Below are 23,700 nucleotides of genomic sequence, written 5' to 3'. Positions count from 1 at the left end.
ACCGAAAACGGTTGTGGTGATTTCACAGTAAAGCGAAACGCGATTCGGGCTTGCGTGTACTGAAACATAGAGAGAAGTTCACCACCTGTGGTATCATCATGGATAGAATTGTCTAAGTGAGCCTAAAATAAGGAACTACCGATATTCCATAACCTAACGTAAAGATGCGCTATATCAGTACTCGATATAAGCCAATACTGGGTGTATTTAGATTTTCAGATATTTTTATGAATATTTAGGCTAAGAATTTACTTTGTTTTTTAAAAGATCGGAACTGGGGAGAGATCCTCTCTCATCCCATAGCATGAACTTCTCTATTTGTACGGTATTCGGTAATACCCCCTCCACATCCAGCAAATTGTATATTACTCGAAGAAGTTAATAAGCATAATTTAAAAAATCGGGTAAGATTCTCCTACTGTCCAAATATCAACTATTAATAGGTGATCTACTAGAGGTATTTTTGTTCGGCTTCAACCACTTATATCGGCGCCTGTTTGAATGTAGAATCTCTAAAAACTGAACGTGCGATTTAATGTGGGCGTCTAATTTTTAGCCGATGTGCGTGGAATCTACGCATGGTGTATGCATGTCGGTGCATATTTTAATCCATTTGTTTTCATGAACCTCCAGATGTCACAAGTTTTTTTTTAATCCAATTATATAGGAATTTTAAATCTAAAGGTCTTTCAGACTAGTAAAAATATGTGTCAAATATTGTATGCATCGATACGTTATAAACTGATCTACCGAATAGACATCAAGAGCGTCATGAAGGTGCAATTATCAGATGATTTATATAAAGTTTGAAAAGAGATGTGTCAAATATTGCATATGCATGTATGCGAAATTTTGAAAATTATGCTATATCAGACCTATAAGAATATAAGTGTGGCAATTGATTTTTATGATGTGACTGATGAATCGATTTTTCTAATCCGCATAATCATAAAAGACCAACTTTTAATTAAAATGCTCAATGTACTATATTTTATTAATTCGTTGCATATAGACCAATTTTCCTATTTGTCTTATAGATGATCTTAAGATCCAACTAATACAGATTCTATTAAACCCTGGTTTTCTGCTCCCATTTTGGCCCCTCTACGTTTTCTTTTGGGGTGGTAACTCTAAACAATAAAATAATATTATGGATATCGTCCAATATTGATCAATCTGCATATTCGATTTCTCAAGTAGATTTTTGATTTTACTAATCATTGAGAGAGAGGAAATTTTGCTCTGTTTTTTATGGACTGACGTGTTAAAGAAAAATATACGAATTGTTGCACAATTAGAACCTTACGTTTTATCGAAATTTCGTTCGAGTTTAAATAACATGCCAGCTTTGTTTTAGTAAGCCATTACAATCATTAAAGCTGAGAAATGTGGCGGACCGATACTGCTGTTAGTGTAGACAGCAATTCAAGTGTTATGATAACTTTTTGCTAATCTTAGCAATTTTTTCTTTGTTTTGGTAGTCGTGGTGGTTATGATTTTTTGTTATAGAGAAACGTGATTTCAGAGCAATTCAAGAATGCATGAAATAATATCTCAATATTTGCTATATCTAGGTGCTCTAATTCCACTGAAAGACAATTAAAGATACGTTTATAATAATCATATAAAGATGTACAACTTTACATTCAGTACAATGGACGTGCTATTAGTTCATACACATTAGGCTCAAAATCCACTAAATATTGATTTGAAATCCTTTTTATACCCTGCGCACACTGTGGAACAGGGTATTATAAGTTAGTGCATATGTTTGCAACACCCAGAAGGAGACGAGATAGACACATGGTGTTTTTGGCAAAAATGCTCAGGGTGGGCTCCTGAGTCGATATAGCCATGTCCGTCTGTCCGTGAACACATTTTTGTAATCAAAGTCTAGGTCGCAGTTTTAGCCCAATCGACTTCAAATTTGGCACAAGTATGTGTTTTGGCTCAGAATAGAACCCTATTAATTTTGGAAGAAATCGGTTCAGATTTAAATAGCTCCCATATATATCGTTCGCCCGATATGGACTTATATGACCACAGTGGCCAATCTTTTACTCCGATTTAATTGAAATTTTGCATAGGGAGGAGAATAGGCATTGTAGCTATGCGTGCCAAATTTGGTTGAATTCGGTTCAGATTTACTTATATCTCCCATATATAGCTTTTGCCCGATTTACACTCATATGACCACAGAGGCCAATTTTTTGCTCCGATTTGGTTGAAATTTTGCACAGGGAGTAGAATTAGCATTGTAGCTATGCGTGCCAAATTTGGTTGAAATCGGTTCAGATTTAGATATATTTCCCACATATATCTTTCGCCCGATTTAAACTCAAATGACCACAGAGGCCAATTTTTAACTCCGATTTAGTTGAAATTTTGCACAGGGAGTAGAATTAGCATTGTAGCTATGCGTGCTAAATTTGGTTGAAATCGGTACAGATTTAGATATAGCTCCCATATATATGTTTTTCTGATTTCGACAAAAATGGTCAAAATACCAACATTTTCCTTGTAAAATCGCCACTGCTTAGTCGAAAAGTTGTAAAAATGACTCTAATTTTCCTAAACTTCTATTACATATATACCGAGCGATAACTCATAAATAAACTTTTGCGAAGTTTCCTTAAAGTTGCTTCAGATTTATATGTTTCCCATATTTTTTTACTAACATTGTGTTCCACCCTAGTGCATTAGCCGACTTAAATTTTGAGCCTATAGATTTTGTAGAAGTCTATCAAATTCTGTCCAGATCGAGTGATATTTAAATGTATGTATTTGGGACAAACCTTTATATATAGCCCGCAACACATTTGACGGATGTGATATGGTATCGAAAATTTAGATCTACAAAGTGGTGCAGGGCACCAAGGCACCGTCCGACTTTAGACTTTCCTTACTTGTTGTATAAGGCAAATGACATATATAGATATACATGCAGAGAAGGAATATGATCACCCTAAACATGTTTCAAGAGCAAAATGGAGGGTGACCATGTAACATGTTTCTCGCAAAAATGTTGTTTCCTCGCCAAACATAACATGCTCGCCGAAAACAGATTAATAATTTCCGAGAAAATAACATGGTTCGTCTAGCAGCCTAAGTATACCTGGATCAACATTCGAGTTGCCAGTCCATTTAATATCGAGCTCGGATGGACGTTATTGAATGCCTTCTCGATGTCTAGAAACGCCACGATTGTGTATTCATTGACAGATAGTGAGCTTTCGATAAAGCTGACTAGTTCATGCAAAGCGGTCCCAGTAGACCTGCCCTTCGAGTATGCATGCTGTCGTTTCGAGAGCAAACTTGAATCGACGCTAGTTCTAAGATAAATGTCTATCATCCTCTCCAGAGTCCTAAGTAGGAATGAGGATAAGCTGATTGGTCGGAAATCCTTTAGGTGTGAAAACGACTTTTGTTTCCCTCCACTTTTCTGGAATAACTAACATATATGCTAAGTTTATACATCCTTTATATATCACCGTCAACCAAGGGATAATTCTGTCAGTCACTGCTTGTAACTCCGCCGGAGTAATTGCATCAGGTCCGGGGGATTTAAATGGTCCAAAGCTATTTAACGCCCATTTTATTCTAGATTCCGATACAAGTTCGTCGATAGGAAATGACCGTTGAGCCAATGTAGCACCGCCAGAACATGGTCCAACCGTCTTATTTCCAGAAAAATGTGTGTCCAATAGTACCTACAGCGTCTCCTCACTGCCCAATTGCCCTCCGATGTTTTAGTGAAACCTGGAGCGGAGTTAGTGGATGCTAGTACCTTCCGTAGTCTGAAAGCCTCGGACATATTCTCAATACTGCTGTAGTAAACATTCCAAGAGTTATGCTGAGCCTTTCTCAGTTCTCGCTTCTATCCTTTCAGATTCTTCTTGTAAGCGTCCCAATCCTCAGGAGCTCTGATGGACTTTGCTTTGTTAAAGAGCTTCCGTATACCACCATGGTGGTCGATTTTTTCCCCTTTGGCTTCCCTATAGGGCATGCAGCTTTCAGTGAGATGTTGAAGGCATTAGTAATCCGCTCCACTGCGTGTTCGATATCTTACACAGTGCTCATATTTGTCTCTGGTACTTCCGAACAGCCAATCTGAAACTGATGTAGCGATTATTTGGTATTGAGAGGCTTTGTTTTGGATGTGAATTATAAAATTGTGTGATATTTTGCCAAATAAATAATTTATCGTTTGTCTAAAACGTTTGACCTCAAATATTTTCAAAAAATTGCAATTTTCCTAGAATGGATTTAGAATTTTTTAAGTAATTTGTACCATTTTTTTAATTCTTACTCTCTTTTTAACCTACTTGAAACAATATAATTTAAAATGTCTTATTAAAAATATGAAAAAGCGAGTTTTAAAAAATTGAATCAAAAGAACTACGTGTGTAATTAAAATAAAGAACATCTTTGGGACGGCATTTTTGGAAATGCTTTTAAAGTTGTGCCTTTAGAAGAACTTCCAATTTTTTTGCTGGGTAGTTGAGTTTTCAACAAATACATTGTAACAACATATTTTTTGCGTCCCTTTTATTGGGGAGCCAAACAAAAGTAGGTTAGGTTAGGTTATGTGGCAGCCCGATGTATCAGGCTCACTTAGACTATTCAGTCCATTGTGATACCACAGTGGTGAACTTCTCTCTTATCACTGAGTGCTGCCCGATTCCATGTTAAGCTCAATGACAAGGGACCTCCTTTTTATAGCCGAGTCCGAACGGCGTTCCACATTCCAGTGAAACCAAAAGTAAATTAAAACAATTTTATAATTTCTTTTGTTAAAAATTAGGTTTTCTACATTAGGTTTACGACTTTTGCGACATACGTTTCATACCGTCGTAAATGTGTGTCGCAAATGTCACAGTTTGCGACAGGACAATTCTCATTATTTATTTATTTATTAAATATGAATGATATTCCTAGTCTACAAACAATAGTTATAGGCAACATATATGTAGAGTTACACAGTGCATAGTAAATATAATAAAAATTCGTTTTCGTTATTTTCAGCTCAATCGACGATGAAATTGATGGAAACTGCATTGTGAGAGCTCGAGGTTTACCCTGGCAAAGCAGTGACCAGGATATAGCAAAATTCTTTCGTGGTCTCAACGTCGCCAAGTAAGTATTTTAACTCCCCAGCAAAAAAAGCGTTGCCAAAAAAGTAATGAAAATGTTCTTTTCGGATCCGGAAGTGGTGCAAAACGGACTCAGAAGCGATGAATTTAACATGGGCTTGTCATAGGACGGAAGTCCTCCATTTCAACAGCCTTTGCGCTAAATTTGCATCACTTCTTTAGGTGTTATCCGAAATCAATATTTTGGATGTAAATTAAAAAATTCTGTGATATTTCGTCAAATAAAAAATTTTCATTATTTTTTATAATTTTAATGAATTCTAACGCTTGTCGGAAACGTTTGACCTCAAATATTTTCAAAAATTCACAATTTTTTCAGATTGAATTTAGCATTTTTCGCCAAATTTAAATGATTTGTACCATTTTATGAATTTTTACTCTGTTTTTAACCTATTTGAAACAAAAAAAGTTAAAATTATCCATTGAAAGTATGAAAACACCAAGTTATAAAAAAATTGAATTAAAAGAACTTCCTGGGTAGAAGAACTTCCAATTTGTTTTGCTGGGTCAAAATACAGTATTTGAATACAACGTTAGTACTCAAATTAATATTTTTGAAGTAAGGAATTTTTTAACGTAGAGATAAAGTCAATTTTGAAAACCATGTAAGTAAATTATTTAAGAAAACTTTGTAACATGAAACATTAAACCGTCGCAAATCGATTTTTGTCAAAGAATTTTGTAGAAATCGATGTTGAGATAAAGTATAATCATGTGCGTGCACACACTCAAAAAAAAAAAATTAAATTGTCGTGAGGTCAAAGATTTCATGTCTTTAAAATACAAATGCAAATTTTGCTTAGCATAGAAGACGCATTTCTCTAATATAGGGATTTTTTCCTTGTCCAAAAGTCGATAAACTTTTCAATGAAGTCGTATTGTCCTTATATTAAGTGATTTGACTTAAAAATGGGTATCATAACATGAAAGAAAAATGTTTGGGCTAAGGTCAACTTGACTTTAATAATTCAGAATAATTCTTTAAATTTAATGAAATTGGCTTTAAATTTGTTGCCTTTTTGTATCTTGACTACAAAGCAAAAAATCGTTCAAATATAGGACATGTTTTTCAAAACTTTATTTTAAAGACGTTTTTTACATGAAACATAGCATAATTTCGACTGGAAGTCGAATCTTAATTTGAAAATAAAGTTGTCGTTAACTCGTTTTTAAAGCATATGCAGAAAAAAGCTGAAAAAAACGAAAAATTAAAATTTGCTTCCTAGAAGCAAGAACACAAAACCCACATTGTGTGTCTTACTTGTATTCTCTGGCTCGGAATCACTACCAAAATTTTTAAAGTAAAGGTGGGTATTAAGTACGACTTTAGCCGCTAAAAACGTCATTTTTTCACGATTACTTTTCTTTAATAATCAATTTTAAGGAATACAAACTTTGTGAATATTTGCTTTGGGCTTTTCCCCATCAAGTTATAATAAAATTTGCAACAAATACGTATAATTTCATGCATTTTTCTTAGTTTAGTTTTAGTCTGATTTAGTTTTCACTTTAGCGATTTTGCGGCAAAACTCGAACTTAATACTCACCTTAAAGACAAAGTCTTTGGTACCGGACATGCTTTTTTTTCAGTGTAACTTTAATTACCTCGTAAAAAAGGCGTCGCCAAAAAAGTAATGAATATATTTTTTTGGATACGGAAGTGGTGCAAAATTGACGCAGAAGCGATGAATTTAACATGGGCTTGTCATAGGACGGATGTCCACCATTTCAATAGCCGTTGCACTGAATTTGCATCATTTCTTAAGGTGTGATTCGAATTCAGGGTATCGGATGCGAATTACAAAATTCTGTTATACACCCAGAAAAAAGGGGCACTAATGCCAACTGAAATTTAATTTTAGTTCATGAAGATTAGTTGATTTTAGTTAAATTTTACTCAATATGATTAAATGTTCCTTTTTTGAATAATTTTTTGCTAACTTTAATGACGTGAACTAAAAATAAGAAAAAAAGTTGTATACAAATATAGTGCACAATTTTACAAACAAATAAATTAGTTCATATTTTCCTAAAATGGTAGAAGTTTGCTTAAATTGAGTTCATAAGTCTCTCAAATGAGTAAATTTGAATAAAATTGTACCTGTCTTGAGCTAAAGCGCTAAAGACAGTTTAACAATTTTTAAATTCAATTTTTTCTTTCACCATATGAAATTTTCTTAAACAAGAGTAAAAAATTAATTATTTTTAAAAAATTGTCTTCAATTTGACAAAAATTGAATTAACTTATTTGTAACATGTTGCAATTAGAAAACTATTTTAGTTAACATTTTCTAAAATAAGCCTTCATTTTCTTCCACGGTGGGTTCAGTTTTTTTGGGTGTATTTTTCCGAATAAATCATGTTCATAATTTTAATAATTTGTACAATTTTATTAATTTTTACTCTGTTTTTAACCTATTAGAAATAAAAAAGTTAAAAATTACCCATTAAAAATATGGAAAAAGCGAGTTATAAATAATTGAATTAAAAAAACTTCCTGAGTAGTTAAAATAAAGAACATCTTTGGGAGGACATTTTTGGAAGTGCTGTTAAAGTTGTCCCCTTAGAAGTACTTTTTTTATACATGTTTTACATTTTATTTGTACTGGGCATTTTGACTGAGGCAATTTCAACACTGGGACAATTCGATATTAAATAAATTATTCAAAAAGATTGATATTTGGCCGAAGCCGATTCTTCGGTCGAGTTCTAGTATACTCGTAATGTAATGTAAGAGGACAGTAGCTACCTATTTATAATGAACTGTCTGTATAACCAGTAGATATTTCACGGATTTTAAAATTCGCACCCTATGCAAAATTCATACATTTTCATTATAGAGTTGACTGATAATCTAAATGACTGCCTGGTCGCCTTATAACAGGTTGGCTGATAAGTCCCCGGTCTAACAAAGAAAAACACATTTTTTTGTCAAAATTCGTTTTTATTATTCAACATAGTTCCCTTCAAGAGCGATACAACGATTATAACGACCTTCCAATTTTTTGATACCATTTTGGTAGTACTCCTTCGGTTTTGCCTCAAAATAGGCCTCAGTTTCTGCGATCACCTCTTCATTGCAGCCAAAATGTTTCCCTGTGAGCATCCTTTTGATGTCTGAGAACAAGAAAAAGTCGCTGGGGGCCAGATCTGGAGAATACGGTGGGTGAGGAAGCAATTCGAAGCCCAATTCATAAATTTTTGCCATCGCTCTCAATGACTTGTGGCACGGTGCGTTGTCTTGGTGGAACAACACTTTTTTCTTCTTCATATGGGGCCGTTTTGCCGCGATTTCGACCTTCAAACGCTCCAATAACGCCATATAATAATCACTGTTGATGGTTTTTCCCTTCTCAAGATAATCGATAAAAATTATTCCATGCGCATCCCAAAAAACAGAGGCCATTACTTTGCTAGCGGACTTTTGAGTCTTTCCACGCTTCGGAGACGGTTCACCGGTCGCTGTCCACTCAGCCGACTGTCGATTGGACTCAAGAGTGTAGTGATGGAGCCATGTTTCATCCATTGTTACATATCGACGGAAAAACTCGGGTGTATTACGAGTTAACAGCTGCAAACACCGTTCAGAATCATCAACACGTTGTTTTTGGTCAAATGTGAGCTCGCGCGGCACCCATTTTGCACAGAGCTTCCGCATATCCAAATATTGATGAATGATATGACCAACACGTTCCTTTGATATCTTTAAGGCCTCTGCTATCTCGATCAACTTCATTCCAAATCATTTTGTGGATTTTTTTAATGTTTTCGTCGGTAACCACCTCTTTCGGGCGTCCACTGCTTTCACCATCCTCCGTGCTCATTTCACCACGCTTGAATTTTGCATACCAATTAATTATTGTTGATTTCCCTGGGGCAGAGTCCGGAAACCCATTATCAAGCCAAGTTTTTGCTTCCACCGTATTTTTCCCCTTCAGAAAAAAAGTATTTTATCAAAACAAGAAATTCCTTTTTTCCCATTTTTTTTCACAATAACAAAAGTTGCTTCACAAAAGACGCTCTATCTCACAAACTAATTGAGTTACAGACGTCAAATTTTGACACGAATCATTTGAAGGCTGGTACTATATAAAAATAATATGCATTTAATACTAGCGACGCCATCTATGTGTCAGACCGGGGACTTATCAGCCAACCTGTTATATCTATCCACATATTACATTTTCATTTTGAGTCATAGGTGTGCATGTGTTGTTTTGAATTCTCGACATGATAATGAAGATTTTTTCTATACTGACTGATTCAATCGGATTTATATTTCGTCAGTCTCACTCATCTTTAGACGATTGCCCGGCTGGTTCTCTATCCATTGTGGGACTATTGGCTGTTCATCAGGTCGTCATACGCACTGATAACAGAGCGATCAGATTCAGAGCGATTGTCGAGAAATTTTTGTTAGGAATAGGCTGGCGTTAGTGTTTGAGTAGTACGTTCGGTATTGCTCGACATTTTTTTTATTAACAGCATCTTAAATCAAAATTCCATCGTAATATCATTGTAATCTTTTGATGTGTTTTGGTGAAGGTTGTTATGCTGATAATGATGAAAATGAGATGCATCGATTGTTTGTGATTAGAAAATGTACAAGATAATTTAGAGAGTGATAATAATTTAGTATTATGTAAATTCGATATAATCTTTCTACTATGTATCGTATTCTGTGATTAAAACTAAATTAAAAATAGTAATAAAGAATGAAATGGGTTTTTCCGTTCCTTTTTCTAAAGAATGATTTTGTAAGAGGAACTTTAAAAAAAAACATAAAATTCGGAAAACTTCTTTAAATCTTTATTTGATAGTACGGTCCATATAATTTAATATTTGAAGATTATTTCATGCAAATGTTGACCCAGACGGCGCCTCAAATGGTCCATCCGCTTTGTCCAATTTTGGTATACTCTTTGCAACATTTTAGGGGTATCTCACGAAGAAATGCTTCATTGTTGTCTTCCAATCACGGTTGCCACAGTTGGTAGAATTCTACCACAAATAGGAGATTTTTTACTGTTCGGTAGATTGGTAGAATTATTGATGTTTTGGAGGACTTTCCAAAATATTCATATCCAACTAAGAGGTAATACAAAAATAAAATTGACAAAATTTTCTATAGAAATAAAACCTTGACAAAATTTTCTAATAGAAATAATATTTTGACAAAATTGTCTACACTGAAAAACAGTAAACCCACCAGGAAGAAAAATTTTGGATTATTTTAAAAAATTTAAATTATTTTTTAGAAAACTTTAACTAATCAGTATTACAAACGATCAGATCACGCCGATATCACAAAAATAAGTAAATATATTTCGATAAATTCAAGAAAATGTATTAGGCATAATTATTATTTTTTTTTTTTTCATTTGTTAAAGGAAATTTTCTAGTTTTGATGAAAAAATTGCAGTTCAAAATTGCCATACGAAGATGGGCGTATTTGTAGTAAAATTTACAATTTTAAAGAAATAACGAACTATTTGGTGAGAAATACTAATTTAGTAAATCTTTCTGCTTCATTTGTGTATAATTTTTTCCTTTTTTTAGTTCACTTAACTAACTTACGCAAACAATTATAAGAGAAATTTTGACAACATTTTCTATAGGAATAAAATTTTCTATAGAAACAAAAAATTAATTTGAATGATTTTTAATAAAAATACAATTTTGACAAAATCTTTTATAGGAATAAAATTTTGTTTTATGTGAACATATTATATGTTTGGAAGCATTTTGCTTGGAAGAATTTTCGCCCCAAGAAGATTGTGCTCATTCCCTCACATAATTTTCACTTCCACGAAAGTTTTAGTTTTTGGCACCTTTTTCTGTAATACAAATAATGTTGAAGAAATTATTCAATTTTATAATTTTTTTTTAATTTTACCTTTCGCCTGGACGGAGAATAGAACCGGGAACCATGCAATTTGTAAGCCAACACACTACCACTAGCCTACGTAGCTGTTATAGTCACCAATAGACAATTATCGTTATAAGTTACATTTATATAGCATAGTTTGCAGCGCCCACGAGCCCATGCAAACATAACATTATTTAACAGAAACATACATTTGTTGGCCACGTGAAGCAGTGGTTAGCATACGTTCCGATTTCTTTTAACGAACCAAGAAAAAAAATTGTGGCCATAATGCCAAAATGATAAGCAAAACACATGTCCACACATACATAAAATGCTGCTCTCAAGGCGAAAACACATGCTGTTTTTTTTCAAATGTCTATTCTCTTAGTTCCGAATGTCTATTCTCTTTACTCCGAATACTCATTCTAATATTCAAATTAAATAATATTTAGACTTAAGCATATCAAATTTTTGGCCTTATCATAAAACAGTTTTTCGAAACAACATACAAGCGGTTTCACAGAAATTGCTCTCTTTTCATTCTCTCGCTGTGTTATGTTGATATCTTTCGTCAACCCTCCCGGTTTCTACCTCTATTTTTTTCTCTATACTCTCTCTCTCTCTCTCTGTCGCTCTCTGAATAAAATATCACAACATATATATGTTTACTAGAAATTTGTAAATTTATATATGTTTACATTCACACATATTATTTTTATAAAACATTCATGCCCCAAACATAATATATTTTAACATATTAACATATGTGTCCCAAACATTTAGTGTTAGTTTAGGAACATTACATGTTTCCACTTAAATATGTATATTGTGTTGTGTTGTTGTGCTCGAAACATATGAAAAACATATATTTCTAACAGTGTTTGAATGAATTTTTTATAAAAATAAAATGTTGACAAAATGAAATTGGAATAAAATTTGCTATAGAAATAAAATTTTAACAAAATTTTCTATTGCGATTTCTATTAAAATTGATTAAAAAATTAAATTTGATTTGAGTGAAGTTTTTATAAAAATAAAATGTTGACAAAAATAACATTTTGAACTGTTAAGTCAATATCTCAATATCCCATACTGTAGAAGTAACAACTTTCCCTTGTAGGTAAAATCTAAAATCGTTAAAACATGTAAAACTTTGCCACATTTACAATTCAATATTTATTTATATACTCACAAAAACAAATTGTCGATTTTGGTTTCCGGAAAAATACTATTCAAAATTCGATATTGATATCATTGACATTAGCAATGGTGTATTAGTTTTTTAAATATTAAAAATATTAATTTATTAATAAAATGTGATACCTTCCTTTCTTTTCGCAGAGGTGGCGTAGCATTGTGCCTATCTCCTTTGGGCCGTCGTAACGGTGAAGCTTTGATACGTTTCGTTTCACAGGAACACCGCGATATGGCTCTGAAACGTCACAAACACCACATAGGCAATCGTTATATTGAGGTATATCGGGCCACAGGAGATGATTTTCTCTCAGTTGCCGGTGGAGCTTCCAACGAAGCTCAGGCCTTTTTGTCCAAAGGCGCCCAAGTAATCATTCGGATGCGTGGCTTGCCCTATGACTGTACAGCCAAACAAGTGGTAAGAACAAAGAAAACGTTAATATTCAATATTCTTACCAATAATGTTCATTTTTTTCTTCTAATTCATAGTTGGACTTCTTTACCACTGGCGATAGTCCCTGCAATGTCTTGGACAATAATGAGGGAGTCTTATTTGTCAAGAAACCTGATGGCCGAGCTACGGGTGATGCCTTTGTTTTATTTGCCAATGAGAGTGATGCGCCCAAGGCTTTGTCACGTCACCGAGAGTCAATTGGTCAACGATATATCGAATTGTTCCGTTCGACAACGGCTGAGGTACAGCAAGTCCTGAATCGATCATTGGATCCTAAGACATATGAACCAAATCATCAGCCACCTTTGATTGCCCAATTGCCACCTATGCAATTGTCATTATTGCCACAGGTATTCGAAATCCTTTTTTTATCGTAAAACGCTTTCTTTAACTCTTTATGTTTTTGGTCGGTTCTAGCATCTCATCACCTCGGGTACCATTAAGAATTGTATACGTCTACGTGGTCTACCCTATGAAGCTTTGGTGGAACACATACTGCATTTTCTTGATGATTTTGCGAAACACATAATCTTCCAAGGTGTACACATGGTGATTAATGCACAGGTAAGATGATTTTTGCAATGCGCAATGGGAATGAATGATTGATTTTTTTCCTATTCTTCTGCTTTTGCAGGGTCAGCCCAGTGGCGAAGCTTTTATCCAAATGGATTCCGAAGATGCGGCTCGCCTTTGTGCCCAACGCAAACATCATCAGTTCATGGTGTTTGGTAAGAAATATCGCTACATTGAAGTCTTCCAGTGTTCCGGCGATGACATGAATATGGTCCTGAATGGTGGCCTACAATCGCCTGTGCCCGCAGCTCATCCACATCCCCATTTGGCGGGAGGCAAACAACCATCTCTATTATCACCGGGTATGTTAGCACAACAAACGCCGGCCAGTGCACAAGCTATTAGTCCCCATACGCATGCTCATTCTCATGTACATGCTCACTCCCATGCCCATGCCCACTCCCATGCTCACGCCTTGCAATCACCGCCCTCTGTGGCTGCTGCCGTAGCAGCTCTAGCCCCACCATCTCCTCATGTTTCTGTGTCAGCAAGTGCACAGCCAGTACATGTGGCTGGAGCTGGCGGAGGTATATCCCCTTATCTGGCAACCACAGCCTCAGCTCCTCACTCTAGTGTTCATCATCCGTCTTTGGCAGCTCAGTCCGCAGCAGCTGCAGCTGCTGTGGCTCAAAATGCTGCTGCTGCAGCAGTAGGACCTTTGGCTCCACCTTCCAATCAATTGTCTGTTCATACGGCCACAGCTTCAGCTGTAAGTCCCCAGGCAGCTATGACTTTTCCCTTTAATTTATCTCTGCCCCCTCCGCAGACAGCAGCAACAGCTGCTCACAATTCCGCTTTAATAGCTCAGCAACAAGCTCAATTTATTGCTCAACACAATCTTATGGCCCGGCAGCAAGCAGCAGCTGCTTCTGCCGCTGCAGCTGAACACCACCATCATCAGCAACAGCAGCAATTGTATACAAATGTAAATCCACTATTTATGCAGCATCCTGGAGCTGCTGCTGCAGCTGCCGCAGCAATGGGTGGTCATGGCGCTGGCGCTCACAATGCCGCCGCGGCGGCAGCGGCTGCTGCTGCTGGTCAGCCTCAATTTGTTTTCATGCCAAGACCCTATTTTCAAACCTTTCCTCTAGGCTATATGCCAGCTCAACAAGGTTATCAATTTGCTAGCATGATGCCACCACAGACAGCCCAAGCGGCATCTGCGGCCAGTGGCATGCATGCTGCTGCTGCAGCGGCAGCCGCTGCAAATGCTGCTGCTGCCGCAAGCATACCACATTCCATGAAACGTTCATATGAGAATGCATTCCAACATGATGCCAATGCAGCTGCTAGTGCTGCGAAAAGAGCATTGACAAGACCTCCACCGAGCAATATCTATCATTTTTATAATCCTGGTGTTTAGGCCAATGAACAGGATTGAACATGACCCCCCACTGCAAGGTGGACTTAACTAGGTTTTCCGAAAACAAAATAAAGTTTGTAGTGGTGTAAAATTTTCAGTAGAGATTTGTGTGAACGATCATTTGTATCCATCGACAAATAACGCAAGTCCATATTAGGGCTGTTTTCTTTTAGCACTGGATACCCTAAGCCGTGAACGACTAAAAGAAAACAGAGTACCCGTTTATCCAGGTCATCTCCAAAACTATGCAACACTGTTGTCAGCTGTTTAAAAACAATCACAGAAATGAAGTGAAATCTTGCATTTTTATTGTATGAAATGCTCCAATTAGTAATAAATATTTACTGCTGCGATTATTTATGACACTGTAACACTTTGAATTTCATGTTTTTCGATAAATTAGTCACAATAAATTGCTATTGTGAATCGAAGAAGGGTCACTTTATCAAAATACAATCTGGCAACATCGACGCGACTTGCACTGATGAGATGTTCCGCATAGAACACCAGCGCAACGATGTTCTGGATAGCCCATACAAATGTTGCATCCAGTGCTAAAATTAAACAGCCCTATTGTAAACTTACTGTTATGGAAATTCGTCATTGAAATTGACGTAAATTCCTTCTACTTAAGCTCTTTAAGAAGGGCAATGATTATTCGAGGAAGTTTGGCAAACTCAGTTGGAATATGGATATTTGCTTACTATTTAGTATCTATACAAAGAGCAATGATTAAATTCAGTGATGACAAATTGTTACATCCAAAAACTCCAACGATTTTGCTACAATTGTAGATCATATTCCCATGCCTAAAGAATTTTTCTTTTACAATGATTGCCTTAAACGATTTTGGTAGTTTTAAAGAGGTTTACATATATATTACTAATAATTTTATTTTATTTGTCGCAATGACTATTTGGAAAAAAAAAGTTCCAAATGAAACTTTTTCGGATTGGTTTTTGCTATCAGAATTTTACAATAAAAAAGTAATGAAAAGGTTCACACTGAAAATTTTAAAACACTACAAAGCTTTTATTTGTTTTATAAAAAAATATCTATTACAGTTTTTTTTTACTTTTAATTATATTTTTAAATTATCGAATATTACCTTTAGATACATAGAAAGTGTATCTTACTTAGCCTTCCAACTGCAAAGCAGTTAATACGTTTTCGCTTTTACAGTAATTTAAAAATGTTCCAATATATTTTGGAAATTTTAAATTAAAACTCCATAACTTTGCTCAATGCATTCCATTAGATGTAAATCTTAAATACTTAAGTGCTTCCAAGAAAATTTTTCATTAAAATTCTATTCCCGAATTTAGATGAAAATAACCCCCATTTTTATTAAATGCTCTATGAAGAGGGCGGTAATGATTGCAATATTACAAAATTATTTATATTTTCATATAAAATTTATTAAAAATATAACAAAAAAAATCACACGATATTTGAGTTATGCTCCTTTTTAAACCTTTATTTTTTAACATTTAATCCAAGGGTTAACCTCTATTATAATTTTTTTTTAATATTATAGAGAAAAAACGACTATTTTTAACTTAGTTATTAAGTTTCAATAATTTTTCTATTTGAATTAATTTTAGATTAGAACTATCCCTCTCTCGTTTTTATGACATAAGTAAAAGAACTTAAATAGAAAATTTCTTTATTGAAGAAAAAATCTTAAAATAGAGAAAAAGAAAAAAAACAAATAACGCATTTGCACAAATTAATCTTATAAACAATTCTGGCAATTAAAAAAGCTTTCTATAAAAACAAACATACAACTATAAGGAAGCTTTCAGAAAAATATTTTTGAAGAAAACCGAATAGTTTGGGTTTATATAAATGGTTTTGAAAACATTTATGTATGTGAAAAGAGGCTAACATTAATCAAACACTGTTTAATAGAATTTTCAAGAAAACATGGGTTTATTTTTAAAAATAAAACTTAACCATAATTTATATCCCTCCATTGAATGAAACTACTACTAAGTGCAATTTCAAGTATTTTCTAAAAATACTTTTTTTTATCATTTTGAAGATCTTTTAAAGTCTTTGCTTTTTATTATGAAATTAAATCGTGTTTGATTAATGTCTGGTGTTGGCTTTAATAAAAAGGAGAAATTTGGTTGTGCATATTCAAAATTGAAAATGTTTGGGAATTTTATAAAAAAACACATTTGGCCTTATATTTCAAGAAAAAAACAAGCATTCATTCACTGTTTTAAAAATATTTAATTAAAAATTAAACAAGAAATCAATTATTGTAAAAATTCATGAGAATCGAAACCACAAAACTTCACCTTAGTTTGGTTTATCATTATTGTTTGTTCATTATAATTTTTTTTTACCTAATTTTATTTATAGCTAGTTTTAATCATTATTTTTTAGATTATTTTGCCTTAGTCTTATGAAACACAAAAAAAAACAACAAAATTGCATACTATATAATTTATTGTTGTTGTTCTATATCCTATCATTCGGTTAATCTTTATTGAAAACCTTTCCTGTGTGTGTCCTCTCTATTGCTCAACTTTCATAATTTTCCAACTAAAGTGACTTTAGCACGTCTTTAATGGAAACTACTTAACAATTAATTAATTTAAGAAAAGAAAGGAAATCTCTATTTTTTAATCCCAGAAAGTCATCCTTTATCATTTTGACTAAGGCGCTATAAGCGAGCAAAAATTTTAACCAATATTAAAACAATAATCATAAAACGATTGATTTGGTATAACAAATTTTTTTATTTCACTATCGAAAAAAAACATTTTATATCCATTTCACTAAGGATGGCTCTCCAGAATTAAAGCAACCATTTGAGCAAGGCTTGAATTTAACAATATTTTCATAAACCAATCAATTTTGCTTATGCGAAGGCTTAATAAAAATTTCCCTAAGTCAGTAACAAAATTCACTAATACATTCAATACTTTGTTATTTTACAATAAATTTATAGTAACAAAAATTTCAAAGTTCGTTTCAAAAGTCTACATGAAAAAGACTGCTCTTTACTGTGGATATAAATGTAAACTGTACATTTCATTTCTACAAAAAAAAAATTAAATTAAAGTATGTCCGTCCATCCGGCTTCTTTGATGAGCTTATCGAAATTTTCTACATGATTTATCGAATTTTTTTACCTCTTCCTTTGACTTTATAGGCTCGTTTGTCAATGATGCACTAAACTAGCATTTGTTGTACAAAGTGGATACGAAAAACGTACTTTTTTGACATGTAACGAATATATGTATTTATGAGCCCTTCACTATTGTTTATTATGGTGTTAGGGAAAATATAAAAATGCGATCCAAACTTGTGGAAAAACAGCTTTTTCGGATTTTCACATCTTATGAGGGCATTGTTTTCTACACAGAAAAAAGTCAGCAGTTAAACTAATGCTAAATTAAATTTTATTGCAAAAAATTAGTTGTTTGCAGTTTTCCGGAATTTTCCACATGCCTGGTTATTTATTCCTATGAAAATATTGTTTTATCTCAACTTTGGGTCTAATGTTCCACCTTAAATTTTATCTTATACTAAATTTAGTACTTAAAATGGGTTCCTTTCTATTTAACATTTTATCTTTAGTTTTTTTTTTTTTTAATTTATCATTAATACTTGCATACATACTACATTCATTTTGGTATTTGATTGCATTTATATTTATTTTATGATAATTAAATGAAAAATTGTGCGTTTATACAAATCTACTATGGTGTTAATCGTAAAATCGTCTTTAAAAATGTATTTTTGCAACAAAATTTTATTTGGTGATATTTTATATTATTGGTATCGTTTATCTAAATGTTTTGTTTCGTCATCACTAATTCATGTACACTTTAGTATATATAGTCGTACATTAGCTTTTGTTTTCATATTATTCTGAATTATTGTATCCGCCTTTCCAGTTTTCTTGGTTGTTGCTGCTATAAGCAAACAAAAAAATATTTCTATGCTCCAAAAAAATTTTTAACCCTCCAGAGTACTATTTTTGTCAGAAAAATTCAGGGTTTATAGCACAAATATCTATTGGGTAAAATCCGCCACACGTTCAAATAAATCTCAAAAAAAAAAAAAATATATATATATATATATAAAACTACATGAGTCCTTATACTTGTAGAGTTTTGATTTTTTTAATAATGTTATTGTCTTTTAGGGTATTTCATTAAATTATAGACAACTTTATTTGTGGATCAATTAATATAAGATCAATACCTATTTGTGAGCCAACATGGCCTATAATTAGATGGACCATAAAATTCTTCAGAAAAAATAGTGTGTAAAATTTAATTTCAGAAAAGTATGGGTTTTGGTCATGTAGGCTTTTTATTAAATTCCTATGACGGTTATAATGTTTCACTGTGGTTCCATTAAATAGATATTGACATAAAATAATTGAAGTAAATTAATATAAATCAAAATTTGAATTGAGATGAATGAAACTGGTGGCTATCTCTCTTTTCAAAAAAATCACAAATATTTTTCTAATTAAAATTTGAATTGAATTAAAAAAAATTAACTAAAAATTTAATTGTTAAAAATAAAAATTTACTGAAAACAAAAATCTGCCACAAAAAGTCATAGTATCAATTAATTTTTTAATTTCTTGATTGCAGGCAAAAATTATTTTTTTTTCTGTTTTTCTACAATAATTTCAATATATTGTATTTTTTAAAGTACATCAAAAATACAATAAATTGAAATTTTCTAAATTTTACCGGGTATAATACCCAGTAAGGACAAATAGAATAATATTTGCATTATCCAAAGCGCCTTTACCTGGAGGTACAAGTCGATAAAGTATTTTAAGTTTTCCCTTATTTTTTTTTAATTAAATCAAAAATACTGAAGTAGCACCACTTCTGAAGAATTCATGAAAAACTCATTGCAGTGAATGGTTAAAAAAGTAATAAAGACTCACGTTCATGCACGATTCACGACAATTCACGTGATTCACGACAAATTCACGAGACTCACGATATTTTCCAAACGGAAATCAACCAAGGTAACAAAATTCAAAAATAGAATACAGTTCGAGAGTTAAATTAATTACAGTTAACATACGAGCGTGAATTTAATCTTGATTATTTTCGTGAGCGTGATTTTGCAGAAATTCACGAACCGATTTTATTTCTCACGCACGCTCGCGCACGACATATTTATTTTAGTCCCATTCACGTACATTCACGAGAGTTGCTTTAGATTTTGTTCACGACTCACGTGATTCACGCGTGTCACGAGAATTTTGTGTCACACGCACACCACAATAGTTACCCAGCAAAAAAATTTAGAAGTTCTGCTCAAGGCACAACTTTAAAAGAACTTCCAAAAATGCTCACCCAAAATGTTCTTTATTTTAAATGCACAGGAAGTTAATTTGAGTCAATTTCTTTATAACTCGCTTAATGGGAAATTTATTTTTTTTTGTGTGTTTTAAATAGATTAAAAACAGATTAAGAATTAATAAAATGGTACAAAATATTTAAATTTAGCCGAAAAAATGCTAAATCTTTTGTAGAAAAATTTTGAATTTTTGAAAATATTTGATCACAAAAGTTCCAGACAAGCATTATAATGCATAAAAAATCATAAAAAATTTTAAAAAGTATTTATTTGTCAAAATATCACAAAATTTCTTAATTCACACCTAAAACATTGAATTCGCCTCACACCTTAAGAAGTGATGCAAATTCAGTGCGGCGGCTGTTGAAATGGTGGACAACCGTCCTATGACAAGCCCATGTTAAATTCATCGCTTCTGCGTCAATTTGGCTCCACTTCCGGGTCCAAAAGAACATTTTCACCACTTTTTTGGCGACGCTTTTTTTGCTGGGTAGTTAAGGTCCGTCCCCGTGCAACCGGACACAAATATATCCATATCGGTCCATATTAGATGAAGTTCAAAATAGACCGAGCAGCAGATCTGAAATTTTGAACATATTTTGAACATTGCTATATAATAAAAAATAGATAAAATAAATAGATATTGACCTTATATAAATTTGTTCCTACTATTAAACTGGTCTATAGTGGTCCGTAATCTCTATGACTTGATATAGGCTTCGAATTAATAAAATTTCGATTTAGAAAACATCCTTCAGCAGTTTGAATTCAATTTTCAATCACGAAAGTAATTGATCCACTTAACATTGAAATTGCTCCAATTACGGATATTAGAATAGCACACGCCAAACTTCAATTAAAATTTTATTAAATTTTACTATGATTAAAAATTTAATTGATTCGTTTAATTTTTTAATTTTCAAAGTCAATTAAGATTTATATTGTTTATATATTTTTATCTGTACATGGCCTTTAGAATAATGCATAAGTTATTCATTTGAAAACTGTTGTCTTTAGAGATAAGATTACGTTTCTTCCTGGCTTGACTTTCGGCACTACTTGTCAGTTAATTTAGTATAATTTAATTTACTTGTATTAACTAAACTTGGAATAAGCTAGCAGAAACAAAGCAATTTTAGTTTGAAACATTTTAAATTGGAACCAAGGCAGTTAAGTGAAAGTAAATTAAAGAAAAATTAATTAATTTAGGATAAATTTGATACAAGTTTCCAAATTAAAAGTGGAAAAATATTAGAAATCAACCAATTTTGATTGTAATTGAAATGAATTATATTGGAAAAAAATAAAATTCAAAGTAAGGCAATTAACTGAAAATTAAACTAAAATTAAATAAATCATAGAAAAATTAATTAATTAATACGGTTGGAATAAACTGGTAGAAACCAACCAAGTTTAGTTATAATTTATTTGAAATAAATTATATTGAAAAAATAAAATTAAAAACTAAAGTTCAATAAACTGAATTACATTAAATTCGTTCGTTTAGTTTAGAGCTTCCCATTTTGGGTATAATTAAAGTGGTCTGTTTCAGGAGCAAAATGTTATTTTTGAAAGATGAACATATCACATTCTTTCTCTGGGTGCGATGAATGCCTATTAGTTTTTCCATGGAACACTTTTTATTTATTTATTTATTTATTTATTTGTATATTTCTACACAGCAAGACAATGTCTTATAATTATAGTGCAGATTTCAATAGTTGAAATAATGTCCATCTATTGAAATCTGCACTATAATTATAAGACATTGTCTTGCTGTGTAGAAATATACAAATAAATAAATAAATAAATAAATAAAAAGTGTTCCATAGAAAAACTAATAGGCATTCATCACACCCAGAGAAAGAATGTGATATGTTAAGCAAACTAATATTCTTTTTAGTGGAATTTAATTATTTGTTACGATTTTACTGCTGATGTCAGAAGTAGATTTGTTGCACAATACAATGGCGTTTGCATTTAAAACTAAAAATGTTATAATTGTTAAAAAAAAGTACTTAAAGTAGACAAAAATCAATAGGACGTATATAAATCATTTATGGATTAAAAAAAATTAAAACGGAAATGCTTTCAATAGAGTGATTAACATTATAATTTAGTTGAAATCATAATTGGTTTTATTTGTATAATCATTAAGTTAACAAAACAATAGTTTTCAAGAATTTCCTCTTTTAAATTTTTCTACACAAATTTTGCTATGGTAAGGATTTTTATTTGGGTTTTGGTTTTAGTATATTTGATTTTTCCATATCCAAAATTAAAATGAAATCTAAGTACACAAATTGGTTATTGATGATATGATCAAGGTTCATGAAGTTCAGCTTTGGAGAATATGAAAATTATGCAGTACTTTTTGCTTGAGTGTAAATTTTGCATATTTGCTATTTAACAATTTTAAATGGAATTTTCACAAAACTATGAATAGCCATAATATGGCATATGACATTCAGCTTGTGTATTGAAATTTAAAAGGGGAAATATTTGAATTATTGCAAAATGAGGCAACAAGATCACATAGAAAAGATTGTTGCCCACCCCCTAAGCATTAGTAAACCATTTAGAAAAATTAAGTTATACTTTGATATTAATATCGATTTTTTAAAAACCATATTTTAATATTTTTTTAATTTTATTTTAATTAGCATATTGATTTTCTTTTTCTTTTAAAAATATTTACTTTTTACATTTATACCAATTTATTTTATATTTACACCTATAATACAATATACGTAAAACAAAAAAAAAACGGATATCTCTTCAAAACTTAGTTTTTTTGTGTGAATAACTTTCTCGCATAGTATTGGTCTCGTGGGGAGGGAAGGTGTCATTATACTCATTATTCTCTTTTTATTTTAGCGCATTTATATTAAGTGTGTGTGTGTGTCCTGCAACTTGTTTTTTTCTCTTCTGCCATACAAGGACATTCGTAACATTAACAAGAATACAACTCTGGTGATTGCCGCAAATTCCGGTTCCGGTTTCAGATGGTGGCTTAAAGTATTTATTTACATTTTTTAAATTAGTCTCTTGATAAGGTTGTGCTATTATAGATCACTCCTGTCTGTATGTGTGTGTATGTCTCGTAGTGTCCGCCCACATTTTTCTTCTCGAAACACGGAATTCTCTCAATTTTTTGTTTGGTTTCAATTTAAATTTTGGTTGGTTCAAGGGTTGGCTGCTGCTGAGGCCAAATGAATATGCTGGGCGGGGTGCTTTCGATTTGCATATGATTTGTCTCCTACAGAGAGAGAGAGAAGAAAAATTTAGTGATTATCGTCCTTTATCTTAAATGTGTATACAATGGTGCTAACAATTTGCAACTATTCAGTGCTGTAAGTAATGTGGTGTTGAAACAAATCTTTGCCTTTTACTTTTAATAAATTTCGTTGGATTATATTAAACGTTATGTTGGCTGTTGGTTATCTGGTATGTGGTATTACTTTAATAGTCGTTTGCTAAAATTATATTAAATATGTGACAAAGAACAAAAATGTGTACACACAGATAATATGCATTTGAATAAAACCAAGAAGCGTAACTTTATAACTGAAAGCATGTTGTCAGTAATAACATCATAGTTTTATTTAATTGTAAATTATTTTATGTAAAAATCTAAAATCTAGACGATCAATTACTATTTATAGGGGATTTTATTTCAGCGAATACTTTAGGTTGAGTATAAATATCACAATTCAATGGTTGTTAAATTGTGGAATTA

General features: G+C 32.4%; 1 protein-coding gene across 1 annotated transcript in view; it reads left to right on the top strand.

The window, feature by feature from the left end:
• fus (epithelial splicing regulatory protein fusilli) overlaps positions 1-23,700 on the top strand; it is a 153,422-nt gene that overhangs the window by 119,163 nt on the left and 10,559 nt on the right. The window contains 5 exon segments of the mRNA XM_075312153.1: positions 5,026-5,136; positions 12,364-12,634; positions 12,706-13,020; positions 13,088-13,234; positions 13,305-13,545. Coding sequence (XP_075168268.1) covers positions 5,026-5,136; positions 12,364-12,634; positions 12,706-13,020; positions 13,088-13,234; positions 13,305-13,545 — 1,085 coding nt within the window.

Source organism: Haematobia irritans, chromosome 5 (assembly GCF_050003625.1).
Source record: "Haematobia irritans isolate KBUSLIRL chromosome 5, ASM5000362v1, whole genome shotgun sequence".
Taxonomy (NCBI): Eukaryota; Metazoa; Arthropoda; class Insecta; order Diptera; family Muscidae; genus Haematobia; species Haematobia irritans.
This window is presented reverse-complemented; position numbering and strand designations above follow the sequence as displayed.